Source organism: Cuculus canorus, chromosome 2 (assembly GCF_017976375.1).
Source record: "Cuculus canorus isolate bCucCan1 chromosome 2, bCucCan1.pri, whole genome shotgun sequence".
In the NCBI taxonomy this organism is placed as follows: Eukaryota; Metazoa; Chordata; class Aves; order Cuculiformes; family Cuculidae; genus Cuculus; species Cuculus canorus.
Window position 1 is genome coordinate 2,057,518 of NC_071402.1, and position 21,871 is coordinate 2,079,388.

General features: G+C 56.6%; 3 protein-coding genes across 6 annotated transcripts; 2 read left to right on the forward strand and 1 right to left on the reverse strand.

The window, feature by feature from the left end:
* The first annotated feature begins 1,462 nt into the window (after nt 1-1,462).
* Nucleotides 1,463-8,782, forward strand: GFUS (GDP-L-fucose synthase). Of its 2 annotated transcripts, none has more exons than XM_054058961.1 (11): nt 1,463-1,778; nt 4,581-4,745; nt 4,831-4,945; nt 5,147-5,275; nt 5,351-5,424; nt 6,213-6,346; nt 6,501-6,565; nt 6,789-6,855; nt 6,935-7,014; nt 7,198-7,297; nt 8,314-8,782. In XM_054058961.1, exons 2-11 carry the CDS (start codon nt 4,594-4,596, stop codon nt 8,367-8,369), a joined length of 972 nt encoding a protein of 323 aa, XP_053914936.1. In that variant the 5' UTR covers nt 1,463-1,778; nt 4,581-4,593; the 3' UTR covers nt 8,370-8,782. The 2 variants fall into 2 exon arrangements, with proteins under 2 accessions (XP_053914936.1, XP_053914935.1); XM_054058960.1 differs by having other exon boundaries at nt 1,724-1,778; nt 4,584-4,745.
* A 113-nt stretch (nt 8,783-8,895) lies between these two features.
* On the reverse strand, nt 8,896-14,111 carry LOC128851262 (protein brambleberry-like). Of its 2 annotated transcripts, XM_054058958.1 has the most exons (10): nt 14,025-14,111; nt 12,322-12,451; nt 12,133-12,240; nt 11,871-12,038; nt 11,610-11,792; nt 11,403-11,502; nt 11,043-11,101; nt 9,665-9,771; nt 9,235-9,317; nt 8,896-9,104 (listed from the first exon to the last, which is right to left on the reverse strand). In XM_054058958.1, exons 1-10 carry the CDS (start codon nt 14,091-14,093, stop codon nt 9,002-9,004), a joined length of 1,110 nt encoding a protein of 369 aa, XP_053914933.1. In that variant the 5' UTR covers nt 14,094-14,111; the 3' UTR covers nt 8,896-9,001. The 2 variants fall into 2 exon arrangements, with proteins under 2 accessions (XP_053914933.1, XP_053914934.1); XM_054058959.1 differs by lacking the exon at nt 12,133-12,240.
* A 1,258-nt stretch (nt 14,112-15,369) lies between these two features.
* On the forward strand, nt 15,370-20,276 carry PYCR3 (pyrroline-5-carboxylate reductase 3). 2 transcript variants are annotated; one of them, XM_054060570.1, is made up of 5 exons: nt 15,370-15,521; nt 16,195-16,259; nt 17,340-17,519; nt 18,112-18,552; nt 19,878-20,276. In XM_054060570.1, the coding sequence occupies exons 1-5, from the start codon at nt 15,446-15,448 to the stop codon at nt 20,058-20,060; spliced, it is 945 nt and encodes a 314-aa protein (XP_053916545.1). In that variant the 5' UTR covers nt 15,370-15,445; the 3' UTR covers nt 20,061-20,276. The 2 variants fall into 2 exon arrangements, with proteins under 2 accessions (XP_053916545.1, XP_053916544.1); XM_054060569.1 differs by lacking the exon at nt 19,878-20,276 and having other exon boundaries at nt 15,427-15,465; nt 16,178-16,259; nt 18,112-19,091.
* Nucleotides 20,277-21,871: the final 1,595 nt, after the last annotated feature.

Consider the following 21,871-nt stretch of genomic DNA (forward strand, 5'->3'; position numbering starts at 1 on the left):
CTCCAGGCTTTCATCCTTAACTCACATGATCTTGCTAGATAACATCAAAAGCCTGGGTTATATTTCATTAACAAGAGTCCTGCTCTATCCCGTGAGGTCACTGCAAGTTTGCACCTTCCCTCCTGTGATCTTCCCTCATGCCCTAACATTCCTTTGGGAATGACCTCCAGAATTACCATATTTAAATCCAGTGCAGCAGTTTTTCAGCTGCTGTCACAGCAGCTCCGGCTGTGCCACCTCTCAGCAATTCTTAGTTGAAACAAGGGTTTTCCAAAGCTCTCCAAAACTCATGGGATGCACCAGGAAGCTCTTCTCCCACTGGCATCTGAAAAATCTTTCTTGGCCTTTTGTGTTTCCCTGGCTTATCTCAGGGGTGCCCCACCACTGGAAGGGCTCAAGGCTGGGTTGGATGGGGCTTTGAACAACCTGATCCAGTGAAAGATGGCATGAGGTGTTGGATCCAGATGATTCTTTATGCTTGCCAACCGTGTCCCGGGCAGGATCCAAAGAAGCGTGGCCAGCAGAGTGAGCGAGGGGATTCTACCCCTCTACTCTACTCTCGCGAGACCCCACCTGGACTCCTGTGTCCAGTTCTGGAATCCCTAACACAAGAAGGATATGGAACTACTGGAACAGGTCCAGAGGAGGCCATGAAGATGATGTGAGGGCTGGAGCACTTCTGCTCTGAGGACAGGCTGAGAGTTGGAGTTCTTCAGCCTGAAGAAGACAAGGCTCCAGGGAGACATTCTAGCAACCTTCCAGTACCTGAAGGAGTTCCAGGAAAGCTGGGGGGGGACCTTTCTACAAGAGCATGGAGTGATAGGATGAAGGGGAATGACTTTAAATTGGAAAGGAGAAGATTTAGACTAGACATTAGGAAGGAATTCTTCATTTTAATGTAGAATAGCGTCATAAATCCCAAAGCCAGCTGGAAGGGGGGTGTTTTTGAAATCATCCCACGCCCACTGGAAAGCCCTCCCTCATTATTTATCTCAGCTTATGTGCATTAAAGATAATTAAGCTTTTTTGCTCCTCAAAATCCCTTTTCACTTTAAGAGGGAGGGGAGAGAACCAGAGCATCCCCTTTCCCCGTGTCCCCTTCCTGTTGCCCTATGTCCCCGTCCCCTTGCCCCACATCCCCTCCTCCCCTGCATCCACTTCTCCTCTGTCCCTTTTCCCTTTCCTTCCCCTCCCCCTTCCCTTCCCTTTTCCCTTCCCTTTTCCCATCCCCCTTCCCCTTTCCCATCCCCCTTCCCCTTTCCCTTCCCCTTCCCCCTTCCCTTTTCCCATTCCCCTTCCCTTTTCTCTTCCCCCTTCTCCTTTCCTTTTGCCTTCTCCCTTCCCTTTCCCCCTTCCCTTCCCTTTTCCCTTCCCCCTTCTCCTTTCCCCCTTCCCTTTTCCCTTCCCCTTCCCCCTTCTCCTTTCCCCCTTCCCTTCCCTTTTTCCTTCCCCCTTCCCTCTTCCCTTTTCCTTCCCCTTCCATCCCCTTCCATCCCCTCCTCTTTCATCCCTTCCCCTCCATCCCCTCCCCTTCCATCCCTTCCCCGCTCAGCGCTGTGCGGCTCTGCAAGCGCCTGGGCTCGCACCCAAGCAAACGAAGGGAGCCGAGCGGAGCCGATTCCTGCCGAGCGCAGCCGAGTCCTGCCGAGTGGAGCCGAGTCTGGTCGAGAGTCGCCGAGCCGAGAGGAGCCGAACGCAGCCGAGCCCCGCCGCGAGGAGCCGAACGCCGCCGAAGGGAGCCGAACGCCGCCGAAGGGAGCCGAACCCGGCCGGGGCCTGTGAGTTTGAGGGGCGCTCGCGGGGAGGCGGGAGTGCGTGAACCCCCTGGAGGGTGGGCGGGGGGGAGAGCCAGGGGGATGTGGGGGCGGCGGAGAGGGGACGGAGCTGGGAGGGGAGAAGGGAGGGGGAGGAAGGAGGAGGATAGGGGGAAGTGGGGTGCAAGGGGGGAGTGCAAAGGAGATGTGGAGGGTCAGGAGTGGGGTTTGGGGTGCCAGGGAGATGTGGGGCGCAGACTTGGGGTATGGGGTGCAGAACCTGGGGTGCAGGGAAGGTGTGGCGTGCAGACGTAGGTGTGGGGGAGGTGTGGCGTGCAGACGTGGCGTGCAGGGCAGGTGTGGGGCGCAGACCTGGGATCTGAGGTGCAGACCTGGGGTGCAGGGGAGGTGCGGGGTGCAGACCTGGGGCATGGGCTGCAGACTTGGGATGCAGGGGAGGGATGGGGTGCAGACCTGGGGTGTGGGGTGCAGGGGAGGTGCTGGGTGCAGACCTGGAGTGTAGAGGAGGTGTGGGGCGCAAACCTGGGGTACAGGGGAGGTGTGGGCAGCAGACCTGGGGTGCAGGGGAGGTGTGGGGCGCAGACCTGGGGCTGAGGATGCAGGGGAGGAGGGGTCAGGGCTGGCATTTGGGGTTACAGGCATTTGGGAGATGAGGGGTGCAGACCTGAGGTTTGAGACACCAGGGAGGTGTGGGGTGCAGGGGTTGAGGGGGTACAGACTTGCGATTTGGGGTGCAGGGGACGAGTGGGGTGCAGCCCTGGGTGCAGCCCTGGAGTTTCGGGTGCAGGTGGAAGTGGGGTGCAGACCTGGGAGTGGAGGTGCAGGGGTGGATTGGGGGTCAGTCCTGAGATTTGGGATGCAGGGAATGTGTGGGGTGCAGTCCTACGGCTCAGGATGCAAAGGAGGAGTGGGGGTCAGGCCTGGAATTTGGGGTGCAGGGGAGGCATGGGGTGCAGCTCTGGAACTTGAGGTGCAGGAGAAGAGTGAGGGCCAGGCCTGGGATTTGGGGGCAGAAGAAGTGTGGGGTGCAGCCCTGGGACTCGGGGTGCAGGGTAGGATTGAGGCTCTGGAGTTTGAGGTGCAGGGGGTGAATGGGGTTCAGACCTGAGAATTGGGGTGCTGGGGAGGTGTGGGGTGCAGTCCTGGGTGCAGACTTGGGGTTTGGGGTGCACAGGGCAGAGGGGTGCAGACCTAGGACTTGGGGTACAGAGGGAGGAGTGGCGCTCAAGCCTGGGATTTGGGGTTACGGGGGAAAAGTGAGGTACAGACCTGAGATTTGGAGTGCAGGGGAGGTGTGATGTGCAGTCATGGGGCTCAGGGCACAGGTGAAGGCATGGGGTGATCTGGGACTCGAAGTGCAGGGGAGGAGAGGGGGTCAAACATAGTATTTGGACTTACAGGGGGGAAGTGGGGTGCAGACCTGAGATTTGGAGTGCAGGGCAGGCATGGGGTGCAGATCTGTGATACAGGGTGCAGGGGAGGCGTGAGGTGCAGTCACAGCATTCAAGGCGTAGGTGAAGGCATGGGGTACAGATATGGGACCCTGGGTGCAGGGGAAGAGTGGAGGTCAGGCCTGAGATTTGGGGTTCAGGGGGAAGTGGGGAGTAGACCTGGGACTTAGGGTGTAGGGCAGGCATGGGGTGCAGACCTCGGATGCAGAGGAGGTGTGGGGTTCAGACCTGGTGGTTGATTTGCAAGGGAAGAGGAGAATCAGGCCTGGAGTTTGGGGTTATGGGCACAGTGTGGGGTGCATACATAAGATTTGGGGTTACAGAGGAGATTTGGGGTTCAGTCCTTGGATTTGGGGTACAGGAGAGGAGTGGGGTTCAGGCCTGAGATTTGGGGTGCAGGGGAGGTGTGGAGTGCAGACCTAGGGTTTAGGGTGCAGAGGGGAATGGTGTGCAGACCTTGGGGCTCAGGGTGCAGGGGAGGAGTGGGGGTCAAGCTGGGATTTGGAGTTACAAGGGAGAAGTGGGGTGCAGACCTGAGATTTGGAGTGCAGGGGAGGTGTGGGGTGCTGACTTAGGACTTGGGGTGCAAGAGAGGAGGGGGTTCAGGCTTGAGATTTAGGGTGAAGGGAAGGTGGGGGGTGCAGACATGGGGTTTGGGGTGCCGGGGAGCAGTGAGGTGCAGACCTAGGATTTGGGATGCAGAAGAGGAATGGGGTGGAGACCTCGGGTGCAGGGGAGGAGTGGCATTTAGACCTGGGATTCAAGGTACAGGGAAGGAGTGGGGATCAGGCCTGAGTTTTGGGGTGCAGGGGAGGATTGAGGGTCAGGACTGGTATTTGGCGCACAGGAGAGTTGTGGGGTGCAGACCTAGGAGTGGAGGTGCAGGGGAAGAATGGACGTGGGGCCTAGGATTTGGGGTGCAGGAGAGGTGTGGGGTGCAGTACTGGGACTCGAGGCGCAGGAGAAGGTCTGGGGTACAGTCCTGGGACTCGGGGTGCAGGAGAAGATTTGGGGTGCAGAACTTGAGTATAGGGGACATCTGGGGTGCAGGAGGAGGCTTGGGACGCAGACTTAGGACTTGGGGTGCAGGATATCTGGGGTAAAGGGGAGATTTGGGGTGCAGCCCTGGGATTTGGGGTTCAGGAAAAGGTCTGGGGTGTGGGAGTCATGCCAAACTCACCGCTTCCGCTTTCCATTTTGCTTTTCCTTGTGGAATTGGGTAAAAACTCCCAAAAAAATGAATCCCACCAGCATGGCTGATGCGCCTAGGTGCCCACATCATGATGGGGGTGAGGTGGGTGGTCAGTAACGTGGTGCACCTCAAGGTGACCCCACCTTAAACCCACTCTCCCAGCAGGTTTTTGGCCATGACAGAGGCGGTGAGACCAGTGACCAAGCGCATCCTGGTGACAGGTGGCACCGGCTTGGTAGGCAAAGCCATTGAGAAGGTGGTGGCTGATGGAGAAGGGCAACCAGATGAGGAGTGGATCTTTGTGTCCTCCAAAGATGCCGACTTGACGTGAGTTGATAGCATAGGTTTTCGCTTGGAAAGTCCCCTCAGCTGCCCTGTTGACCTCACTGAATCTCAAAATTTCCCATCCCAGGAGCGCTGTGGAGACCAAAATGCTGTTTGAGCGGCACAAGCCCACCCACGTCATCCACCTGGCCGCCATGGTTGGGGGCCTCTTCAAAAATATCCGCTACAACTTGGATTTTTGGGTGAGCAACCACGAAACAGGGCACTATTGGGGTCCTTGTGGACGAAGCAACCTCCTCCCTCCCCAAACTAGGACATGGGGAAAAGGCTTGCTATGCTCCTGGGGCTGAACCAGATCTTCTCTGATTTCTGGAGTTATTAATGAGGGTACAGGGTTTTGGGGGTCTCCACCCCACAGATCTGACCAATCTCTTCATCCCTAGAGGAGAAACATCCATATCAACGACAACGTCCTGCACTCAGCATACGAGACAGGGGTGCAGAAGGTGGTCTCCTGCCTCTCCACCTGCATTTTCCCAGACAAGACAACGTACCCCATTGACGAGAGCATGGTGCGCATCTCCATCCCCGTATGCAGCCTGGTGGAGAACCCTGCCCTGCTTTATTCTCTGCTCTCTTGTCCCTAGATTCACAACGGGCCACCTCACAGCTCCAACTTCGGCTACTCCTACGCCAAGAGGATGATTGACATCCAGAATAGGTGTGGGTGGGGGACATGGAAGAGCCTTTGTTGCCTGCAAGCACACTCTGGGCAAGGGGAATCTCCTGGGGCTTTCAGCCCACAAAACCAACCACATACTGGGCTGCTTCCAAAGAAACATGGCCAGCAGGGTGAGGGAGATGATTCTGCCCCTCTACACTGCTCTGGATAGACCCCACCTGGAGTCCTGTGTCCAGTACTGGAGTCCTCAGCACATGAAGGACATGGGGCTGTTGGAGCGAGTCCAGAGAAGGCCACGGAGATGATCGAAGGGCTGGAGCACCTCTGCTATGAGGACAGGCTGAGAGAGTTGGAGTTGTTCAGTCTGGAGAAGGCTCTGGGAGACCTTAGAAGAGCTTCAAATACGTGAAGGGGCTCCAGGAAAGCTGGGGAGGGGCTCTTGATCAGGAATTGCAGGGATAGGATGAGGGGGAAGGGGTTTAAGCTGAAAGAGGGAAGATTGAGAGGAAATCTTAAGAAGTTCTTCATGATGAGGGTGGTGAGACACTGGCCCAGGTTGCCCAGAGAAGTCATGGCTGCCCTATCCCTGGACGTGTTCAAGGGCAGGTTGGATGCGGCTTTGAGCAACCTGATCCGGTGGGAGGTCTCCCTGCCCATGGCAGGGGGTGGGAACTAGATGGGTTTTGAGGTCCCTTCCAACCCAAACCATTCTGATACTTGGGCTCAGTAGATGGGGATGCTTCTGCTTGGGGTCTTCTGGGCTTTGTGTGGGAGAGGGGTGACTGTGGCTGCAGACAAACCACCTGAACCCCCATGCTCTTACCCAGGGCCTACTTCGAGCAGCACGGCTGCCGTTTCACCGCTGTCATCCCCACCAATGTCTTCGGGCCACATGACAACTTCAACATTGAGGATGGCCACGTCTTGCCAGGGCTCATCCATAAGGTCTACCTGGCCAAACGTGAGTGTGGCAAAACTTATGGTGGCCTTTTTGGAGAAGGTTGAGTTGGGTTGGGTTTTCCCCCCCTACCTGCTTCATGAGTTAATCCACAGGGTAGCCAGGGTGGGTAGAGATGGCTCCGATCCTCATGGACATGTTCTCCTCCGTCCTGCAGAGGCCGGCTCTGCTCTGACCATCTGGGGCACAGGCAAGCCCAGAAGACAGTTCATCTACTCCCTGGTATGTGTGGCCTTAGCGACGTCTTGCCTCCCATGGCTTTGGAAGGGCAGCATATGGGACTCGGGACGGGGGGGAGGGGTCCAGCACCTGGAACACAGTAGGATCTGAGCCCACCTGGGTTGTCCTGGGCAGCATTGGAGGTCCTCAGGGTTGGGACCCCTTGCGATGGGAGGGCTGGGGAAGAGCAGCCACTACCCCCCAAGAGTTATCTGCTCCTCCACAGGACTTGGCCCGTCTCTTCATTTGGGTCCTGCGGGAATACAATGAGGTAGAGCCCATCATTTTGTCAGGTAAGCCCCCCTAGAACCTCCTCTCCAGCCCCTTTCCAAGAGGATGGAGCAACAGCCACCACCATGCCCTTATCCACAGTGGGAGAAGATGATGAAGTCTCCATCAGGGAGGCAGCAGAGGCGATTGTGGAGGCCATGGACTTCAGGGGAGAGCTCGTTGTATCCTTTGATGCTGGTTGGTCCACCCTGCTTGTGGAGCTGCTGCAGCAGGAGGGGCATCCCAGTGTCCACTAGGGCTCTAGGGGAGATGCTGTCGTCCAATCACCCTTCCCACCACCCCAGCCAGGACCTGGTTGAGATCTGGTTTTCCTCTTTGGTTTTCCTTAACTGTCCCCATCCCAGTTTGACACCACCAAGGCAGACGGCCAGTTCAAGAAGACGGCCAGCAATGCCAAGCTCCAGCGCTACCTGCCTGGCTTCCAGTTCACACCCTTCAGGCAAGGTGAGATGGAGGCTCTATGGAACACAGAGGTCCTACTCATGCAGTTGAGCCTTGGTGGCATCAGGGTGGTCCATCCTTTCAGTGCTTAAAGGGGGCAGATAAGAAAGATAGGGGTGGACCTTCTACCAGAGCCTGTGGTGACAGGACAAGGAAGAAAAGTTTGAAGTTGAAAGAGGGGAGAACCAGGTTGAATCGAAGGAATTGTTTGTCCTCCTCTACTTCTGTCTGGTGAGAGCCCACCTGGAGCCCTGTGTCCAGTTCTGGAATCTCCCAACAGAAGGAGGGCATGGAACTGTTCGAAAAGGTCCAGAGGAGGCCACGGAGATGATCTGAGGGCTGGAGCCTCTCCACTATGAGGACAGGCTGAGAGTTGGCGTTGTTCAGCCTGGAGAAGAGAAGGCTCTGAGGAGACCTTAGAGCCACTTCCAGTACCTGAAGAGGCTCCAGGAAAGCTGGGGAAGGGGCTTTTTTCCGAGGGTATGAAGAGATGGGACAAGGGGGAATGGCTTTAAATTGGAAGGGACATTAGATGGGATATTGGGAAGAAATTCTTCATGATGAGGGGGCTGAAGCACTGGCCCAGGTTGCCCAGACAAGTCATGGCTGCTCCATCCCTGGAGGTGTTGAAGGCCGGGTTGGATGGGGCTTTGAGCAACCTGATCCCGTGGGAGGTGTCCCTGCCTATGGCAGGGGGGTTGGAACTGTATGGGCTTTGAGGTCCCTTCCAACCCAAACCACTCCGTGATTCTGTGTTCACCCTGAGGGTGGTAGAACACTGGCCCAGGCTGTCCAGAGAGGTGGTGGATGCCTCATTCCTGGAAATTCAAGGTCAGGCTGGACAGAACTCAGTGCAACCTGATCCAGCTGGAGATGTCCCTCCTCATTGCGGGGATGGGGGGCGGGGGGTGTGGACTGGATGGGCTTCAAATGTTTCCTTCCAACACAAACCATTTGATGATTCCATGAATAAACTGCATTCCCAATCCTAAACCACACCCCATCTTCTCCCTCTCCAGCTGTGAAGGAGACCTGCACCTGGTTCAGCGCCAACTACGCCAATGCTAGGAAGTAATGGGGCCACCGCAGCACCAGGACCGGCCTCACCTGGCACCGGCATCATCTTCGACTCAGGGTTGTCCTTTGCAGGGGCAGAGGACAGGGCTGGGGTGGCAACAGTGACATTTCCAAAGTAAAGGGGGTCCTGATCCCTTTGAGCAGCCTCCACATTCCTGCCTTCTTCTCAGGATGCCCATGCGGGTGGAAGGTTGGGACATCCTGAAGGTTCTGGGACCCCAGACTAGTTGGGAGCCACCAACTGGAGCCACCACCTTGGCTACACATAGGAAGTTGGTGGCTTCTGCTGAGCTGTAATGGGCTACGCTGCTGGTTGTTGGAGGAACAGCAGGTAGACTTTTGGTGGTGGCTTCAGCACATCAGGATGGTCCCAAAGCCAACCCTGCTGGGACCAGAACAGGGAAGGCTCCAGCTGTAAATAAGGCATTTATTAAAATATATGCAAATAATTTAAAACTGGTGGGATGAGGAACATTTACGTCCCATCATGGTCCCATACCCACATTGAATGGCACCCTTAGGGTCCTGAGCACCACCACGTGTTCTCCAGCAGGATCTGGAAGAGCCAAAAAAGAAGGATTTAAAACCACTCTGGTGGTACAAGACTGTGGCCAAGCCACTGCACAAAGGTCAACTGGTGGTGTGGACGTAGCAGAAGTCTTGCCCAGGGATGGCTTTCTTCCTGCACAGCTGCCCAACCCTGGTGAGCCCCTGGCATTGAGACCGCAAGGACCTATGGAAGAGAGACCCATGAGTACCTCAAGAAGCCCCCAAGCAGGGCTGTCACCATCACTTGCTGTCCGAGGTGACACCAGCCCCAGCATGGCCCTGGAGAAGGGATGGTCTCTGTGGTTGGTACTCACATGTTGCTGGTCAGAGATCGGCTTGGGCTGTAGGGTTTGGGCTCCCAATGCTTCTCAGTACCTGTGGCCACCTCCAGCATCTCCTGGTTGGGGAAAAAGGGGTTTACATCCTCCATCCCTGGTGACCATCCTGTCCTGCAGGAGGTGTCCTTTATCTCCTGGGGCCATGTGGGTTATATGGGGTGGGTGCCTTGGCCATCCATCCTTGAAGGGCATCCCGTTCCATCCAGAAGTTCTCCTTGAGCATCATTTCCCCCAAGCACTGCAGGACCAGCCCTGGCCCCTCTCCCAACCAGGTGTCCAGAATGTAGAGTAGCAGTCACAATGAGGGCACCCCAACCTTAGAGGACCTGACCCTCAGGAGGGCCCAGCTGGGCCCCAGGAACAGGGTCTGGCCCAACCTTGGTCATCCCATGGAGCTAAGGCTTACCGCATAGCTCAACTTTGTACTTGAGGCACCACAGATGGATGACACCTGCCCTGCTAAGTTGGGGACTTCCCCGGCCATTGCTGGGGGCTGCTCCAGGCATGAAGGCTCTGCAAGAACATAGAATCATGGAATGATTTGGATTGGAAGGGACCTTAGACCCCATCCAGTTCCAACTCCATTATCACGGGCAGGGATACCTCCCACTGGATTGGGTTGCTTAAAGCCCCATCCAACCTGGCCTTGAACACCTCCAGAAATGGAGCAGCCATGAGGAAAGGCATGTTGCTGGCTCATGTGGAGCTTCTCACCCACCAGCACCCCAAGTCCTTCTCCTTAGGGCTGCTCCCAATCCATTCTCCACTCAGCGTGGATTTCATGGAATCATAGAGCAGTTAGGGTTGGAAGGGACCTTAAAGATCATCTAGTTCCAAACCCCCTGCCATGGGCAGGGACATCCCACTAGATCAGGCGCCCCAAGGTCCCATCCAACCTGGCCTTCAACACCTCCAGGGATGAAGCATCCACAACTTCCCTTGGCAACCTGCTCCAGTGTCTCACCACTGTCATGGTGAAGAAATTCTTCCTTCTATCAAGCCTAAATCTGCCCCTCTCAAGTTTACACCTGTTCCCCCTCATCCTATCACCACAAGCCTTTATGAATAGTCCCTCTCCAGCTTTCTTGTAGGCCCCTTTCAGGTACTGGAAGGTTGCTGTAAGATTTCCTCTGAGCCTTCCTTTCTCCACACTCAACAACCCCAACTCTCTCAGCCTGTCCTTGTATGGAAGGTGCTCCAGTCCTCTGATCATCTTTGTAGCCTCCACTGGACCCATTCACAGCAGTTCCATATCCTTCTTACGTTGAGCATTCCAGAACTGGACACAGTATTCCAGATGAGGTCTCACAAGAGAGGAATAGAGGGGCAGAATCCCCTCCCTCACCCTGCTGGCCAAACTTCTTTTGATGCAGCCCAGGATACAGTTGGCCTTCTGGGCTGCAAGTGCACATTGCCGGCTCATGTCAAGCTTCTCATCAACCAGCACCCCAAGTCCTTCTCTGCAGGGCAGCTCTCAATCACTTCATCCCCCATCGTGTACTGAGATCAGGGATTGCCCTGACCCAGGTGTAGGACCTTGCACTTGGCCTTGTTGAACTTCATGAACATGGGTGGCGACACTGCCAGCACTGCTTTCACCAGGTGTTGGATGGAGACACCTTGAGGTGGTGCTCACCTCACATAGCTTGGAGACACTGGAGTAACACATGTGCCCCAGCACAGGATGGAGACATGCTGGGGCATCAGACCCTGTCCTACAGCCACCATACCTCCCACCCCATGGTTACCCCTCCCATGTGCCCCCTTGCCTGACCAGCTCTCACCTTGCAGGCAGCTCATCTCCATTTTGTCCAGCTCCTGCAACAGTTTCAGTTCATGTTCCCTACACAGGAAGAAGGCAAGCTGGAGTCCTACCATCTTGGTGGCTCCTTCCTCACACCCATCGTGATGACAGCCCCCTTTTTCCAGCCTCTCCACACCCTCCTCTGGGCAGAATTGGGGCAGAGAGCTGGGATGAGGTGCCCAAAAGCTGCAAGCCATCCATCAAGCTGTGTCCTGCTCCCTTCTGGGGACCAGTAGCCCACCCTGGGGACCTCTGCCAGATAGCAGCAGGAGGTGACATCCAGGATGGGTCCTAGCAGCTCCTAAGGTTGCCATGCCCATCCTCCCCAGCCATCTCCTACCTCTCTGGGGTGGAGGTGAGCCAGGGACAGGGCTTCTCGGGAGGAAACACCAAGCAAGCTCCTCCAGCACCACAGGAGGTGGCCACAAAAAGCCACTTCCCTGCAGGGAGAAGAGAGGATGGGAGGGGACAAAAGCCCCCTCAGCTCACCCTCAGGGCATCCCAGCATGGCATCTCCCCAACCAGGTCCCCCCACATCCATCCCCACCTGCCACAGCAAGGACCAGGAGAGCTAAGAGCGCTGATATGCCAAGGAGCTCGGCAAGGATGCTGGAGGTGAGGAAGAGGAGAAGGAGGATGGCACGGGGCAGCGTGGGCACCAGTAGCACAACCAGCAGCACAAAGTAGGAGCCGTGTAGGATGCAGGTGGAGATGACACTTGGCCTCTGACCTGCAGGACAGGGAGGAAGAGTGTGGTGGTGGCACCTACCAGCATCCATCTGACCTCTAGCACCAATTCCTGCCTCACCATTTTGGTCCTGGACATGTTGGAGGTGCTGCAGATGGTTCTCCACTTGGTTCCGTGCACCCTCTACAGCCACCAGTGCCAAGCCCAAGCTCTGGTTCATCTGCCATAGCTTCTCCATCACCTCCTCCATCTGCTGCTGCTGGGCCAGGAGAAGGGCCAGGCTGCTCTCTGCACACAGAAGACATGGATACGGCATCCGGATGAGCTTTTCCACTGGGAGAGGTGCAAAAAGAGCTGGGAATGGAGTTTGTTGTGTTCCCACCTAGCTGGGAATAGACATCCCGAGCTCTTTCCTGTGTATGGTGGGAGTTGGACAGGTTGATTGGGTGGACTTCCTGGAGTCCCACTGTCCCACGGCCACTCACATTCCCTGTAGGGAGGCATGAGAGGTTGGGTTGGTCCCCAAGGTGGGACAGGAGGATGGAGCAGCATCCTGGATGGTGGTTCTTACCCATCCGCAGGGTGATGTCCTCCATGAGCCGGGCCATCTGCTGCCCACCAGTGATAAGGGTCTCTTCCAGTGCTGGCCACAGCAGGCTGAGGTTCTCCAGTACTGGCCGCAGCCTTCCAGCTGGCTGCTCCTGGAGGGAATGATGAGAAGGTGACTCCACAACCCACTCAAACCATCTCCCACCTCCACATACCAGGTGTACTCTAGTTCTTCCCATGGGCAATCTTTCAGCATCCCAAAAGAACCCCCCAGTGTTGAGCCTCCATCCCATGGCACAGGAGGAAGAGACTTTGGAATTGAGTGAGGCTTGGAAAGAGGGTTAGGGGTGGAAAACCTCATCTCCCATGAGAGAAATGGGCAAAACAGGAGTGGTTTCACCCCAAAATGAGGCAGCTGAGTCCTGCTGGGGCTCTACAGCTACAAGGCTTGGGATTTCGTAGAATCTTGAAATAGGATGGGTTGAAAGTGACCTCATCCAGTTCCAAACCCTCTGCCATAAGCAGGGACATTTTCCACTGGATCAGGTTGCTCAAGGCCCCATCCAACCTGCCTTCAACACCACCAGGGATGGGGCATCCATGATTTCTCTGGGCAACCTGGGCCAGCACCTCACCACCCTCAGCATGAAGAATCTCTTCCTGATGTCTCATCTAAATCTTCCCCTTTCCAATTTAAAGCCGTTCCCCCTCATCCTATCACTCCAGGCCCTTAGAAAAGTCCCTCCCCAGCTTTCCTGGAGCCCTTTCAGGTACTGGAAGCTGCTCTAAGGTCTTCCTGGAGCCTTCTCTTCTCCAGGCTGAACAACTCCACATCCCTCAGCCTGTCCTCACAGCAGAGGGACTCCAGCCCTCAGGTCATCTTTGTGGCCTCCTCTGGACTCGCTCCAACAGTTTCATGTCCTTCTTCTGTTGGGGATTCCAGAACTGGACACAGGACTCCAGGTGAGATTTCAGGAGAGCAGAACAGAGGGACACAAGCACTTCCCTCGACCTGCTGGCCAAGCTGCTTTTGATGCAGCCCAGGACACGGTTGGTTTCTGGGCTGTGAGCGCGTGTTGCCAGCTCACGTCAAGCCTCTCCTTCCTCAGCAACCCAAGCCCTTCTCCTCAGGGCTGCTCTCAATCACGTCGTTCCCAGGGTGGAACTGGAGAAAAGAGGTTTTGAGGTGCTCTGTCCTGGCACCTCACCATGTCTGGGGTAGAGGGGTGGGCCTGGTGACCCTCAGTGATGGCCTGGCAGTTGGACAGAGCCACCACCAGTTTGGCTGCTGCCTCTTCCTCATTCCAGTTGGTGCAGCATGAGACAAGATCCACCACGACCTGGTGACAGCACCAGTGTCAGGACTCAGCACCCACAGGTGCTCCCATTAGTGGGAATGTAAGGAGAAAGGTGTGAACCCACATCAACACTTGGCCTTCAGCCCCACAACATGGACAAAGGGCACCCCTAGCTTCGGGTTTGGGTGATAACATTAGGAGAAAGGTGTGATCCCAAGCCAAAACTTGGCCTTCGACCCGTAAATGTAGACATGAGACACGAAAACATGGCACTCCACACCTGGAAAAGTGGGGTGGGAGCTCTCAGAGACCCCCATTTCCCATCCAGGATAAAGCCCCACCACCACACCTGATGGTGGCCGGAGTCTAGAAGTGACAGCTCCCAGTGCATGGCTTCAGCTTGGAACTGCCTGTCACCCATAGTCACCTCAAAGGGAACATGCAGGGAGGCCCCCAGCTCTAGGGGGACCCCAAGCTTCTCTGGTGGGGTTCCCATCTCTTCCAGGGAGGTGCCAAGGCCTGGCCACCACCAAAGCTGAACAGCAATGCAGAGGAGCAGCAGAGACCAGGAGCTCTCGGGCAGCATCATCATGGTGGTGGTGGTGGGGTCCTGTGGGGAGAAAAGGGGTGAGGAACACCACAAGACCCCCCAAACCAAGGGAGATTTCAGGGGGACCAACCCATGGAACTGGAGGAACCCCAACATCACACCAAGGGGTGCCAGGGGCTGCAGGAGAGAGAGGGAGGGAGAAGGGAGGAGAGAGGGAAGGGAGGAGAGAGGGAAGGGAGGAGAGAGAGAAGGATGTCCACCCCCTCGGGACTCACACCTGTACAGTTTCCCGCCAAGCCGGACAAACCCCGCCCCTTGTAGCCAAACGCGCCCAATGGGCTTTGAAGGGCGGGGGCGTGGCTTGGAACGGAAGTTCAGGGAGGGACTGGAGCACCGCAGCCAATCGACTCAAGGGGGAGGGCTTGGGACATAAGGCGTTCTCAGGGCGGGGCGGGAGCACTGCATCCAATGGGCGCGCAGGGAGGGCAGCGTCGCAGCCAATAGGAGAGCAGCGAGTGTGGCTTGGGCTGGGGTTGAAAAGGCTATGAGGGGCGGAAGCGCCGCAGCCAATGGGTGCGCAGGGGGCGTGGCTCTGGGCGGATGCTCGGGGAAGCGTGGGGTGCACAGCCAATGGGCTCGCAGGGAGGGCTGCACCACAGCCAATGGGCTGTTAGGGGCGGGAGTGTAGCAGCCAATGGGCGTGTAGAGGTCGCGACTTGAGGCGGGCACTTAGGGAGGGCGGGAGCAGCGCAGCCAATGGGAGTGCAAAGGGCGTGGCTTGGCGCTGGGGGCGCTCTCCTGGAGGGGCGGGAGTGTGGCAGCCAATGGACATGGAGGAGGACGCGCCGCAGCCAATAGGTGTGAAGGGGCGTGCTTTGAGGTGGGCGGGCACTCGGGGGCGGGAGCAGCGCAGCCAATGGACACGCAGGGATGGCAGCTTTGTAGCCAATACACTGTGAGGGGCGGGAGCGCCGCAGCCAATGGGCGTACAGGAGGGCGCGGCTTGGGGTGGAAGGGGCTATGAGGGACGGAAGCGCCGCAGCCAATGAGTGCGCAGGGGGCGTGGCTTTGGCCGACGCTCGGGGGACGGGAGTCACGCAGCCAATGGCCTTGCAAGGACGGCTGCATCGCAGCCAATGGGCTGTGAGGGCCGGGAGCGTCGCACCCAATCTGCGTGAAGGGGGCGTGGCTTGAGGCGGGCGCTGAGGGAGGGCGGGAGCAGCGCAGTCAATGCGGGCAAAGGCTGAAGCGCCGCAGCCAGTGGGAACGCCGGGGGCGGGACTCAGCGCACGGGGACGATGGAGGAGTTGCGGGTCGGGTTCGTGGGCGCCGGGCGAATGGCGGGGGGCCTGGCTCGGGGGCTGCTGCGGGCAGGTATGGGGTCCCTGTCCCATAGGTCGGGGGGGGACGGACACGGGAACAACCCCGTCCTGGCATCCCTGCCCCATAGATCGGGGTGGAGGCACGTGGACAGCCCCATCCTGACCCCTCCCGAGGTGCCTGCCCCATAGAGGGACACAGGGACAGCCTCGTCCTGTCCCAAACTGGGGTTCCTGCCGCATAGATCCGTGTGGGGACACAGGGACAACCCCATACTGTCCCCTCCTGGCATCCCTGCCCCATAGATCAGGGTGGGGACACGGGAACAACACTGTCCTGGCATCCTTGCCCCATAGATAGGGGTGGGAATACGGGGACAGCCCTGTTCTATCCCCTCCTGCGGTCCCTGCCCCATAGACGGCCACAGGGACAGCCCCGTCCTGTCCCCTCCCAGGGCCCCTGCCTCATAGAGGGACAGGGGGACAGCCCCATCTTGTCCCCTCCCAGGGCCCCTGCCCCACAGATCAAAGTGGGGACATGGGGACAGCCCTATCCTGTCCCCTCCTGGCATCCTTGTCCCATAGAAGAGGACCACATCCCGTTGGAGATCAGGGTGCTCCATCTGCATCTCCTCCTCTTCCTCCTTCTCCTCTATCTCCTTCTCCATGTCCTCCTCCATCTCCTTCTCCTCCTCCTGATCCTTACCCCAGTCCCCGTTGTCCCCAAGGGAAGGTGTCACCCAGCAGCATCCTGGCCAGTGCCCCCTCGGACAAGAACCTGGACGCTTGGCGGGTGAGTGGGGCTGGCCGGATGACAAACACAGTGGCCATGGTGGTGGAAAGCATGTAGAGATGTCCCTCATCGTGATTTTGGGGCATCCATTCCCACCACATGTGGCTTTGGCTCATCCTTCCTTGGTCTGGGTGGATGGCCAAGCCCAAAGAGTGGTTTCAAATGGAGCTAAATCCAGTTAGTGGCTGGTCACAAGTGGTGTCCCCAGGGCTCCATGTCAGGGTCATTTAATGTCTTTATCCATGATCTGGAAGAGGGGATTAAGTGCAACCTCATTAAGTTTGCAGATGATACCAAGTCAGATAGAAGACTTGATCCACTTGAGGGCAGGGAGGCTCTGCAGAGGAATCTGGACAGGTTGGATCCATGGGCTGAAGCCAATGGGATGAGGTTCAACAAGGCCAAGTGTTGGTTCCTGCTCTTGGGACACAATAACCCCGTGCAGCTCCAGGGTTGAGCAAGAGTGGCTGGAAAGGTGACTGGCGAAGAACCTGGGGGTATTGGTCAACAGTGGCTGAACATGAACCAGCAGTGGCCCAGGTGGCCAAGAAGGCCAACAGCATCCTGGCTTGGGTCACACATGGTGTGGCCAGAAGGACCAGGGAAGTGATTGTGCCCATGGACTCCGCAGTGGTCCTGAATCTTGGTTCAGTTTTGGACCCCTCACCCCAAAAAGTACATTAAGGGGCTGGAGCACATCCAGAGAAGGATGAGAGGAAATGGCCTCAGGTTGCACCAGGGCGGGTTCAGATTGGACATTAGGAAAAATTTCTCCACCAAAAGGGTTCTCAAGCCCTGACAGAAGCTGCCCAGCGACGTGGTGGAGTCACCATCCCTGGAAGTGTTTAAAAGCCGGGGAGATGAGGTGCTCAAGGGTGGTTTAGTGGTGGACAGGCACATTTGGACTTGATGATCTCGAAGGTATTTTCCAACCAAGGGATTCTAAATCCAGGCAGAGCCTTGGTGGCTTTGCAGGCAGAGCAGGTCTCCAGATTGTGTCACCACATACCAGATGGGACACATCTTGCCCCTGGGGGTGGAAGGTGCCAGGCTGTGACACCTCTCCTTGCTTGTGCACAGGAATCAGGCTGCCGGACCACCCACTGCAACCTGGAGGTGCTGCAGGAGAGCACCCTGGTCTTTCTGGCCACAAAGCCCCATGTCCTGCCAGACGTCCTGCAGGAGATCCGTCCTGCTGTGGGATCCCACCACATCATTGTCTCACTGGCGGCCAGCGTCACCCTCCAGACACTGCAGCGGGTGAGCCTCCTCCATCTCTTTCTTCTCCTCTTCTTCCATCTCTTATTCGTCCTCCTCCTTTCACTCCATCTCTTCTTCCTCCTTTTCCTCCATCTCTTCCCCTTCATTTCCCCCTCTTCTTCCTTCTCATCCCCTTAATCTTCCATCTTCTCCTTCTCCTCCATCTCCTCCTCCTTCTCCTTCATACCCTGCTCCTCCTATTCCTCCATCTCCTCCTTCTTCTTTTCATCCTTCCCCCTTCTCTTCCTCCTCCTCCATCTCCTTCTCCTCCTGTTCCTTCTCCTCTGTCTCCTCTTCCTCCATCTTCTCCTCCATCTTCTTTTTCTTTTCATCCTTCCTCCTTCTCCTCTTTGTTCTTCCTCCTTCTCCTCCTTGATCTCCCCCTCCTCTTTGTTCTTCCTCTTTCTCCTCATCTCATTTGCACCTGGGCCTATGGAGAAGCCCATGCCACTGTGGTACTCTCCCAACCCAGGCTGACCCAGGTTGCATCCTGAGGTCCTTCCCTGTGGACCACACTTCTCTGCTGGTGTCAGGACACCCTTGGGTGCTTCCCAGAGCTGGTAACCCCTCTTCCATTCCTGTTTCTCCCCAGCTTCTCCCTGCCGGGACCAAGGTGCTACGGCTGATGCCCAACCTTCCATGTGTGGTGCAAGCAGGGGCGATGGTCTTTGCCCGCGGCAGCAGTGCCGGTGATGGAGAAGCCGCTCTGCTGAAGTGCTTGCTGTCCTCCTGCGGGCTCTGCGAGGAGGTTCCTGAATCCTACATCAACATCCACACTGGCCTCAGTGGCAGCGGAGTGGCCTACGTAAGAACCTGCGCTTGGTGGGATCCGGCTCACCAGCAGGACCGGGGACACCAGCAGAAATCCCACCTGTGTGGGGTTGGGATTTGGGATCCTCCTCGTTTGTCCCTGTTCAGCCCTGACACTCTTCTCCTCCAGGTCTACCTGTTTGCTGAAGCCTTGGCTGAAGGAGCGGTGAAGATGGGCATGCCAGGTGGCTTGGCAAGCAGGATCGCGGCTCAGACGCTGTTGGTGAGTCAGTGCTGTTGCTTGGGGACACCCGGCATCTCCTCTATAGCTTCAACCAACTTGGTCACCATGGGGTCCGTGGTACCTGGTGGGATGGCAGAGTGAGGGAGGAGGTGCTGGATCTCAGTTTTCCCTCTTGAAACCTAAGATGAGATCACCAAGAGACAGTGAAGGCCATCGTGGTGGGAGAGATGCTCCAGTGCCTTGTCCACCACCACAGGACTGTGGGTCTTTATCAGTGATCTGGATGAGGGGATTGACTCTCAGTTTGCCGATGACAAATGGGCAGGAGTCTTGATCTACTGGAAAGCAGGAAGGCTCTACAGAGGGATCTGGACAGACTGGATCCATGGGCTAGAGGACATGAAGGTTCTGCAGAGCAATCTGGCCAGGTTGGATCCATAGGCTGAAGGACAGGAAAGCTCTACAGAGGGACCTAGCCAGGTTGGATCCATGGGTTGCGACCAATGGGATGAGGTTCAACAAAGCAATGCATTGAGTCCTGCACTCGGGACACAATAACCCCATGCAGCTTCAGGCTTGGGGAAGAGTGGCTGGAAAGCTGCCTGGAGAAGGACTTGGGGGTGTTGGTCAACGGCAGCTGAATGTGAGCCAGCTGTGGCCCAGGTGGCCAAGAAGGCCAACAGCATCCTGGCTTGGATCAGCCATAGTGTGGACAGCAGGACCAGGGAAGTGGTTGTGCCCCTGGACTCCACGCTGGTGAGGACTCACCTTGATTCCCGGGTTTGGTTTTGGGCCTTTCACTCCAAGAAGGACATTGAAGGGCTGGAGCACGTCCAGAGAAGGGAATGGAGCTGGTGAAAGGTCTGGAGCCCAGGGGTTTTGGGAGCAGCTGAGAGACCTGGGGTTGTTTAGCCTGGAGAAAAGGCAGCTGAGGGGAGACCTTATCACTGTCTACAGCTCCCCGAAAGGAGGTTATGGTGAAGTCAGTGTTGGTCTCTTCTCCCAGGGAACAAGTGATAGAACCAGAAGAAATGGTCTCAAGTTGCACCAGAGGAGGTTTAGGTTAGACATTAGGACAAATGTCTTTACTGACAGCGTGGTGAAGCATTGGAAGAGACTGTCCAGGGCTGTGGTGGAGTCACCATCCCTGGAAGTGTTCAAAATGATGTGACACCTTGGGACATAGTTTAGTAGGCATGGTGGTGTTGGGCTGACAGTTAGACTGGATGAGCTTAGAGGTCTTTTCCAACCTTAATGATTCCATGATTCTATGGTGATGGGAGGATGCTGCCATCTGATCCCCGGGCAAGGAGAAGGGGATTTGGGAGGTCTCCTTCTCTCTGACCCACCTTGGTCTTCCACAGGGTGCAGCAAAGATGATGCTGGAGACAGGTGAGCACCCGGCGAAGCTGCGAGGAGATGTCTGCACTCCTGGAGGCACCACCATCCACGGACTGCACCAGCTGGAGAAGGGTGCACTGAGGGCTACCGTCATGAACGCTGTGGAGGCATCCACCAACCGAGCACGTGACATGGCCAAGGACTAGCAGTCCAGTTGTGGATCAGCTCCTCCATCCTGTCCCCCGTAGGGCAGGAAAGGCAATGGGGACCAGACCAAACTCCTTCAGGGAGCAGGGTGATCCTGAGAACCCCAGGAGACCCTGGCTGGGGGTGGGAGATGGTAGAGTCTACATCCATGGTGGAATCCATGTCCATGCCATGTGCTACCTCTGCAGAGCTGAAACCAAATAAATGTGGGCAGAATCATGGCAACCTGGGTCTTTCTGGTCACTTCCATCCTGAGGGGCTACTGCACAGGGCCGCCTCCATGGGAAGGTGACAGCCAGGGGCCGCTGGGCTCACCAGGGATGGAGGTGATGCCACCGTGTTTCTTGGCTCACCAGGTTTGGAGCTGATGCCACACTGGCTCTGTGCTCACCAGCACCGTGTTGGGATGGCACTGAGGACAGGGATAGGGATGGGGTTTGGGGCTTGGGTTGACTCCAAGTCAAGCCTTCTGGGGCTTTGCAGAGCAGCCGCATCCCTGTGGCAGGAGGCCAGGACCATCACAGGTGCCATCAGGATGTTGAGGGGCTTCCAGATGTAGGGAGCTGTCAGGACGATGGTCTAGGGGCGAGCAGAAAGGCTTTGATTTCCCAACTCGTGCTGAGCAGGAATGCTAAGTGCTTGATTATACATGGTCACCAACGCCTGCTCCTCTGCTCCGTTCTGGAGACACGTGGATGACCATGGAGCTGCTGTCCACATCCCAGAACCATGGGTGAGAAGTCAACGAGCTGAAAACCCTTTATCTCTCACCTGAGCCAGGTATCAGCAGCGCACCATGGTCCTGTAGATGAGTCTTCCTCCAACAATGTTGGAAGCCCACACCAGTTCTCAGCCCTGGTGGGCTGCACATCAAGGGAGGAGAAGCTCAAACCTTCCTTATGTGGAGAGGATTTGAGCTTTTCGCAAGCCCTAATTAAGCTTTGTCTCCAGGCACCTGCACAGATAAAATTGACTTAGATGCTGGTGGTGTCAAGCCAAGTGAGATGTTGCAGTCACAGGACATGGTCGTGCCAAACCATGACTACCCTGGGCATCTTCTCAAGGCATCTAATTAGCATTAATTACCAGAGCTGCATAAAAGCTGGAGATGGAACTCAAGCCTGCACATCACTCTTGTCCACCTCCATGCTTTGACATGAAGACAGGGAAGGGGCTCATGGCACCAACGTGGGGCAAGGAAGCAGTGGTTCTCAAGGTTTCCAAGCCACCAGGGAGCAACTTTGTCCTTCTTCATAGAATCATAGAATGGTTGGGTTGGAAGGGACTTTAAGGACCATCAAGCTCCACCCCCTGCCACAGGCAGGGACACCTCCCACTGGATCAGGTTGCTCAAAGCCCCATCCAGCCCAGCCTCAAACACCTCCAGGGTGGGGTAGCCATGACATCCCTGGGCAACCTGTTATAGTGGATCACGGAACAGATCTTTATGGAAAGCATGTCAAAACCAATGGAAGGCAGGGAGGTGATGAGAGACAGCCAAGGTCGTTTCACCAAGGGCAAATCATGCCTGACCAACCTAATCGCCTTCTACAATGGAGTGACTGCGTTGGTGGACAAGGGAGGAGCTATGGGTGTCATCTACCTGGCATTCGGCAAATCATTCAACGCTGTCCTGCATGACATAGTCTAAATTGGAGAGACGTGGATTTGACTTTTTGTGTGATCGTTTTTCCTTGCTGCTCCTTAAATTCCCCGGCAGCCCTGTTTATCAGCAAATTAACTCCATAAAGTCAACTTGAGAAGCAGCTGCAGCAGCTCGGGCACCTGCCTGCTCCTGCCACGTTAAATG

Excerpts from the sequence above, each read along its gene's own strand:
- GFUS (XM_054058961.1), top strand. The coding sequence starts at position 4,594 with ATGACAGAGGCGGTGAGACCAGTGACCAAGCGCATCCTGGTGACAGGT. Across the intron at positions 5,276-5,350 it reads ACCCCATTGACGAGAGCATG|ATTCACAACGGGCCACCTCA; the intron begins GTGCGCATCTCC and ends TCTTGTCCCTAG. Across the intron at positions 7,298-8,313 it reads GTTCACACCCTTCAGGCAAG|CTGTGAAGGAGACCTGCACC; the intron begins GTGAGATGGAGG and ends CTCCCTCTCCAG.
- LOC128851262 (XM_054058958.1), bottom strand. The coding sequence starts at position 14,093 with ATGGGAACCCCACCAGAGAAGCTTGGGGTCCCCCTAGAGCTGGGGGCC. Across the intron at positions 12,241-12,321 it reads GGACATCACCCTGCGGATGG|GGAATGTGAGTGGCCGTGGG; the intron begins GTAAGAACCACC and ends GCCTCCCTACAG. Across the intron at positions 9,318-9,664 it reads GTACAAAGTTGAGCTATGCG|GAGATGCTGGAGGTGGCCAC; the intron begins GTAAGCCTTAGC and ends TTCCCCAACCAG.
- PYCR3 (XM_054060570.1), top strand. The coding sequence starts at position 15,446 with ATGGAGGAGTTGCGGGTCGGGTTCGTGGGCGCCGGGCGAATGGCGGGG. Across the intron at positions 17,520-18,111 it reads CCCTCCAGACACTGCAGCGG|CTTCTCCCTGCCGGGACCAA; the intron begins GTGAGCCTCCTC and ends GTTTCTCCCCAG. Across the intron at positions 18,553-19,877 it reads TCGCGGCTCAGACGCTGTTG|GGTGCAGCAAAGATGATGCT; the intron begins GTGAGTCAGTGC and ends GGTCTTCCACAG.